Here is a 7,837-nt window from a genome sequence, read left to right on the forward strand (position 1 = left end):
AAAGCTCAAAAGAAAAATAAAAAAATAATTGGAAAAAAAAAATTAGCAAGAGCCGGTGCACAAAAGCCTTGCAAAATTCTACGGTTTAATTAATGTGTCTAGTCTCGTGCTCAAATTACCCATGCCTCCTCCTCCTCCTCCTTTTATTTTTTTTTATTAATTTATTTAATTTTTTTTTTTTTTTTTTAAAGAATCAGGAGACTAGACTTTATAGACTTATTGAATAAGTTTTCAATTTCAGTAAAAAAAAAAAAAACTACATTTCAGTTTGTCTATATATATATATATATAAAATAATTTACAAAAAGGGTTTTTCTCATAATTTAACTTTCTGTTATTTTATTTTTACCATTTTACAATTTGATAAAAAGTAACAAATTGTACTTTTATAATAAAAAAAAAAATAAATTTATTAATTTTTATTAAAATCGCTTTTATTATTATTATTATTATTATTATTTGTATTAAGTAAAAAGGATATATATATATATATATTTATAAAAAAATATATTTTATATTTTTTTTTTTTTTTTCATTTATTTTAAGAATTAAAAGGGAATGCTTTAATATGAACATTACTCCACATGGACTTTTCTCTAATTTTTTTTAAATTTGTTTTTTTTTTTTTGTGTTTATGTGTAAATAATAATTGATATAAAAAAAAAATTGTTTATTATTTAAAATAAATATTGTTACTTTCTATTTCTTGATTTATAAATAATTTAATTATTATTGTTTTTTTCTCTCTCTCTCTTAGTTAAAAAAAAAAGAAAAAAAAAATTATTATTATTACTTTTAAAAACAATTTTTAATTGTTGCTCTCTCTTTTTATTTAAAATTATGCCATTTATTATTAATTGTAAAAAATTATAATTAATGTTTCTACAAATATATTTTATTCTTTTTTAAAAATTTACTTTTTAATAATTTAAAACATGGTCCATTTTTTTTAAGTATTGAAAGACTTGAATATTTTATTAATAATACCTATCAAATTTTTAATAATTACATTTTCTGGTTGATATTATTGTATTTAATGCAAAGCAGTTGTATTTATCAATAATTTTTATTATTACAAATTCATTTAAATTGATAAATAATTTTCAAATCAATATTAATAAATTTTTTTTTTTTTTTTTTTTTTTTTTATAATGGTTTATTATAGTGTGTAGTTAAAATAATTTTTTTCTAAGTATCTACGACTCTCCCGCCAATTTTATGTTTCTACAACGAGTCTAACATGTCAGAGTAATTATTAAGCCGATGTGTTTAAGTGTGTCCAAAAATTTTCAACGCCAAAATCATTTATTACATTGTTAATTATTTATTAATATGAATTAAAACAGAGTTTGATTTCGATAACCTGGTAAAGTACAAATTTTAATTAACACCAGTGAAAGTACAAACCTCTGCAAAAATAAAAGGTAATTTAAAATTTTTAACTAAAAAGCGCCTAATATATAAACAATTCACATCTAGGGGTTCGGTTATTGATTCTTAAATTTTACAATCCTATCTCTATTACCATATTATTCAATTAGCTTTGTTCGATTCTATTTATTTTATTCTATTGTTTCTTGTCTATTAAAAATGTGTAAATTTTAATTTTTTTATTGTTGTTCATTTCAAGTGTTGTAGTAAATGTTAAATTCGCCATTGCATTTTCAACGGACAAAAAATTAATCAAACATGGATAACAACTTTGTGTATTAAACAAAGAAATTTTACATATATGTGTTTAATTAAAATATAAAATTTTAAATTATTTATTTTAGTCTTTAAAATGGGAAAAGATAAAATAACATTTAATGTTGGAGACATGGTATTTGCCAAAGTCAGAGGTTATCCAGCTTGGCCTGCCAGAATATCTTCAGTAGCTGATGCCAGACCTGCTAATTTAAAATATAATGTATACTTTTTTGGAACTGCAGAAACGTTAGTTGTACATTTTTTTTACATCTCTTTGTATAAAAGAAACATTACCTTTTATCAAATTATTAATTAATGCAACTTTTTATAAGAGTTGTTTAAATAAAAGTTTACGTGCGTTTTAAGTAATACTCTAAAATTTATTATCATTTTAGTGCTGCCGTTTTGGCCAAAGATATTTGCCCCTTTGCAGAAAATAAAGAAAAATTGGGAAAGTCTGTAAAAAGAAAATTTTTTAAAGAAGGTTTAGAAGAAATCGAAAGGGAAATAAAAAAAATTGAAAACGGAGAAGAATCTACATTAGGGTTGTGGACCTCAGGTTATTTATCACGACTTCATATTTTACAGATATAGTATCTCAAGGGTTAATTAATTCAAATTTAAATTAAATAATACCTTTCGAATGTTCTATTTTAGGGGATCCTCCTGAGTTAATCGTCAAGCGAAATATAAAAAAAGCAAAGAAAAGTGAAGATAGCATACAAGAAATAAAAGAAGATGATACACAAGTAAGTACATATTAGCTTAAAATACATAATTTCTTAATGTTTAATTTTAAACTAATTAATTAATTAATTTCATTTTTAATTCAGGGTGCAAAATCGAAACAGTCGAAACGAAAAAGAGATACAGAAGATACTGAAGGAGATATAGATTCAAAGAAAAGACGAATAATATCACATGAAAAAGAAGAAACTAGCAATGTTGAAACTCCTGGTAAACTTGAACAGGTAATATAAATATTTAAAAAAATTTTTTTTTAGTATAAAAATGTTTTAATATCATATTTAAAATAAATGTAATATATTTGAAGGTATAAGCTCTTTGTAATTGTTTTATTTAACTTTGTAATTGTTTTGTTAATTTAAAATAGAATAATAAGTAAATAAAGTTTAGTAGAATACTTATTATATTTTATTTAATGGAATTTTCTATTGTAGATAAGTCGGTCAGGTCGAATAATCAAACCTAAAAAGTTTTTGTATGATGAAGATGGAGAAGATGCAGATTCAAAAGCAAAACCAAAAATGCCGACATTTTCTTCGCCTCCTCCAACTCAAATATCTTCACCTCCAGCAGCACCTCCAGAAATAAAAAAGGAAAATACTATTAAAAAACCATCGCCAAAGGGTATGCCAATAATTTTATATTAATAATTTTTACTAAAAATTTTTTTTAAAATTATTCTTTTGCAAAACGTGTGTAATTAAAATAATTATTATTTATTCGTTTTCTTCTTTATGTGCAATTCATGTTTTTTTTTAAATAGGATTTTACAGGGATTGGGATTTTAATGAAAATTTAACGATTTTAACTTGTGGTTTGAAAAGATAATTTTCTTTATTAATGTATTTTTAGAATTGAGCAAATCTCCTGTAAAGACAGCTTCCTCTCCTAGAAATAGAGAAATGGGTAGAATAATGTGGGCAAAAACCAAATGTGGACAAATGGTACAAATCAAATTAGATTATGATAGACCAGCTCAATTTAAGGTATGTATAAACATTGGAAAATTTAACTTTTTTATTTAATAAATATAATTAATTTATTAATAGGACGACAGATCACGATTAATGTGGGAAAGAGCAACAGATATAAATGCGAAAAGACTCAAAGCAGAAATAGAATCTGGTGAAATATCAAGAGATGATATCAAATTACAATTGAGGCCCACAGAAGAAGAAAAAGCTAAAATGACTGAGGAGCAATTAAATAAAATTAAAAAGCTAAGAATAATTGAAAGGAAACGTGGTAAATTAAGGTATTTTAATTTTTATTTATTAATTAATCTCTTATTAATTTTAATTCTTTTTTAATTAACTCATTCTTTTTGTTAGGTGGTTAAAATTAGAAACCCGATTGGTTGATATAGATGTATTAATAAAAACAAGTCTACAAAAAGCCAAAGTTGATGTAGACAAAGCTTTATCATTGATGGATGAATTAATCAATATGCCATTAGATCCACTTATGTTAAAAAAACATCCTCAGGTTGTGGATACTACAAAAAAGGTATTTTTTTTTTTTTTTTTTATGTTTAATAATCTTTAAAAATAATTTGAACACGTGAATACTAATAATTACTACCTTAAATTTTTTTTTAGCTTCGTCAATACGTAGGAAATTTGGCCGAATGGAAATTATCAACCGAAGAAAAAGCAGATTTTGAAGCAAAAGCGCATAAAATTAGGCAAAAAGCAAATATATTATTCAATAAATACACTGCTTTATTTGCAGTTCCAGAAAACAGTAATTTTTGGAATATATTTTTGGATTCTGTTAACGAATTTGCTAAATTAACCGAGGATATGCCGAGGGAACGTGTTTTTGGTCTAATCGTCGATCCTACATGTAAGCTAAATTATCAAAAACATTACCCAAAAACATTACAAAACTTTTTTGTAATGTTCATTTTTTTTTTTCTTTCTTTCTTTCTTTCTTTTAGCTCCTTATTTTAAAGATGTTTGTCGAGATGAAAAAGAAGAAGAAGAATTTAAACTTAAATTAAAAGAAACTAAAGATGAGGTAGATTCCGAACCGAAATTAAGCGAAGATGAAGAAAAAATGGAGTTGAAATAATTATATATATATTTTGGTTAAAAAATATTTCAGTGTCATAAACAGATTAAACTACATGGAAGATGATAATTTTTGTAATTTATTGCAACAATAATTATTTTTAAGTTTTAGACAAGTCAAAAAAAAAAATTTACTTTACAATTAAATTTTCTATTATTAACTGACAAAAAAAAAAAAAAAAAAAATTAACATGGAGAGAATTAATAATTATTGGGAATAATATAAGTTATATAAATATATATATATATATATAATATTTATTGTTGTACTTTTCTGATTGTAATTAATCAGGTTTTGCATTTAATGTAATGAATAATAATTGAAGTTCAAAAAAAATTATATAATTCAGATATAATAAAAAATCTTTACATATAAAATTTATAAATAAATATTTTTAAAAATTTTATAAAAAAAATTATTTGCTTTTAATAAAAAAAAAAAAAAAAAAAAAATTATTTTTCAATATTATCACAATTCAATTTATTTATTTATTTATTTATAAATAGTTAACATAATTTTCTTTTTTTTTTTTTTTTTAATAATAGCAGAAATAATATCAAAAGCAAATAATTTTAACTTTGGATACAGCCGCCTGAATCTTAAAAACAATAAATTGTTGCTAAGATTCTTTCTTGTGCCTAAATCTAAAATATTGTTTTTGCATATTATCTGAATTGTGTGATTTTTCTGGCAGTGGACTTATTTCTCTTCTCATTGATAACCCGTACCAAACTCTCCAGTGCGTTTTAGCCCATCGAATTAAATTTTGAGCTAACGTCCCCAAAGTATCAAATTCATTTGGCACAATTCCATCAACCTTAAAAAAAAAAAATTTATTACAAATTTATTTTTTATTTTATTTTATACAATAAAATTAATTTATCGATTAAAATGAATGAGACTGTGAATATTATTTTTCACCTCGGATTCGAAAAAACTAAACAGTGGAAACCAAATCCTCGTTCTGTTAGAATCTCTTTGCATCAAAGCTTGATTATTGGCCAATGTATGATAATATAAAAATAGCCTTGATGTTATATAAAAAGCTATAAAAACATCAATAGAATAATGCTCGTGAGCGGACAATATGAAAAATATACCAAACATGTTTAAAATCCAAGAAAATGTATGCATGAAATACAAATTTCGCGGAGTGTCTAGAAAAATTAAAGAAAATCATTGAATTTAATATTACATCAAATAAATTAAATTTAATGTTTAAACAAAAACTTACATTCTGTTATAAAAAAATTTAATATGGTTAAAGCAGCAGTATGACCACTAAACATGTAATCTCCGCATGTTCTAACCCCTTGAATTGACATTCCAGCACCTCTCCATATAAAATAAGCGTGTCTAGCTTTAATCCAAACACTATCATATGAACCATTATCTAACTGAAGTTCTTCTACCATAGGATTACACTGCAAATGCGTTCCTGGTACAGATAATGATGTTATTAACATGGTGACACAACGTAAAAGGAAGACAGTACCACTCAGTGCGAAAAATCTGCGAAGCAGTATAAACCTTAAACAAATAAGTTTTTCATGTTACCACTTTCATAACAAAATTGTAAATATATATATATATATAAATTTATTACCTGTGTTTGTGAAAAATAAGTACTGCTACCCAGATTATTAACAAAAGAGTACCCGTAAATTCACACATGGCAAAAGCCCACGGTATATGAGGAACATTATCTAAAAAAATATCTGGTAAAGGAGGGTACTTTTTCATATCTGGTACTCTATTATGAACTATAACCATGACGAAAGCAGTTATCCATGTCACTATAAATAGGTATACTATGAAAAAAAAAAAAAAAAAAATTTTTTTTAAATTAAACTTTGAACTTGCTATTTGAGCCTGTAAAAAAAATGTGAGTAATACAGTAACTCTTATCTTAAACCTTTAAATAAAGAAAAAATAAGTGACCTCAATATAATTTTATTTTTTTTTTATAAAAAAAAAAAATCGAGACACAATAATAAAACATTTACTAAACTACATATATTTTTTTTTTTATTTAAAATTAACTTACAAAAAACTTACAAAGACTTATTACAGTTTTCCATACTTCTGGTTTAAGCTTCTCTGATTTTCTAGAACTTCCTGTCCTATCATCAATTGCCATTCCCAATGGATAAATATCTGCAGTTACATGTTCTGTAGGATAGTAGTAAGGACCTTTTTCAGGACGAACATCGGAAGGAACATTATTAATAATACAATAGGGATCATATCCAAGTTTTGCAATAACTGAAATATTTTCCAGTTGTAATATATGAATTTCATAGGTAAATCTTTTTTATATCACCTAATCTCTGAAATAAAAAATTTTAATTAGTTAATTATCACAAACAAAACTCAATTAAGGAATACAATAAAATCAATTTAAAACTAAGTTTCCATGATACCAAAATTTTATTAAACTCAAGCTATTCGAATTTAAATTAATTTTATTAAAATAATAATCAAATTAACAAACCTTTATACTTAGTGGAGGATTTCTTAAATCATTTTCTGTCATGAACAATAAATGTGGATCCATCAATGGAATGTTCATTAAATAAATCTGAATATTCAATGAAACCAATACTATCGAGCCATTCACTAATTTCAATATCACTCCAATCTAAGACTGATAAACCAGACTCTGTTTGTGCCATATTCAAATAAAGCAGATTCTAAAACAATTTTATAAAATTAATTAAAAACTTTAAGCTCAAATTAAAAATAAATTACGCGGCGGTGTATTTATCGTAAAATTTTTCTGCGATGAGAAATTTGACATAATTAAATTTACAGTTATAATTTAAAAAACAAAGAATCGCGTTAAATTAGAATTCTCCTTAAAAAAAAAAAAAACTAAAATTATAACAAAATTTAATGAAGTTGAAAAACATTATTAAAAAAAAATTCATTGTTTAAATAACTTAATGATATCAATTTAATTTATTTTACCTTTAGTCACAAAGCAATAATAATCTAAATTATAGTAGTGTCATTTTACTTAATTGCAACCCGTTTTTAAAATAATACTAGAACTGGTAGGTAACATGTGCATTTCTAAAAATAAATTACGAATATTATTATCTCTCTCAGTTTTATCATTTTCAAAAAAATAAAAAAAAATTTCCATATTCACAGCTTATACTTAAAATTTTGACGTGGCTGTAAAATCGTGGTTTTAGTATTTTTTTCACGTAAACTAATTTTAGTTTTATGTTCGCGGTTAAATTGTGATTTTTATAAAGTGTTATTCAAAACAAAAAAGTTATTCAGGGCAGGTTTTTATTTAAGGCTGGATATTTCTAAGTGG

The 7,837-nt window shown here is 23.8% G+C and overlaps 2 protein-coding genes across 2 annotated transcripts; one reads left to right on the forward strand and one right to left on the reverse strand.

Moving 5' to 3' along the window:
- Window positions 1-1,783: 1,783 nt before the first annotated feature.
- Window positions 1,784-4,603, forward strand: Phum_PHUM150210 (PC4 and SFRS1-interacting protein, putative; the record flags this gene model as incomplete). The annotated part of the gene is made up of 11 exons (XM_002424721.1): window positions 1,784-1,935; window positions 2,085-2,248; window positions 2,347-2,438; window positions 2,523-2,633; window positions 2,871-3,060; window positions 3,289-3,422; window positions 3,486-3,691; window positions 3,768-3,942; window positions 4,035-4,281; window positions 4,376-4,499; window positions 4,543-4,603. 11 exons carry the CDS (start codon window positions 1,784-1,786, stop codon window positions 4,601-4,603), a joined length of 1,656 nt encoding a protein of 551 aa, XP_002424766.1.
- Window positions 4,604-5,128: 525 nt separating this feature from the next.
- Phum_PHUM150220 (uncharacterized protein) lies at window positions 5,129-7,081 on the reverse strand (the record flags this gene model as incomplete). Its single annotated transcript, XM_002424722.1, has 7 exons — window positions 5,129-5,326; window positions 5,431-5,666; window positions 5,744-6,039; window positions 6,116-6,320; window positions 6,568-6,774; window positions 6,833-6,839; window positions 7,004-7,081. The coding sequence occupies 7 exons, from the start codon at window positions 7,079-7,081 to the stop codon at window positions 5,129-5,131; spliced, it is 1,227 nt and encodes a 408-aa protein (XP_002424767.1).
- Between the last annotated feature and the right edge of the window lie 756 nt (window positions 7,082-7,837).

The sequence above is a fragment of the Pediculus humanus genome, genomic scaffold (genome assembly GCF_000006295.1).
Source record: "Pediculus humanus corporis 1103172107494 genomic scaffold, whole genome shotgun sequence".
NCBI lineage: Eukaryota > Metazoa > Arthropoda > Insecta > Psocodea > Pediculidae > Pediculus > Pediculus humanus.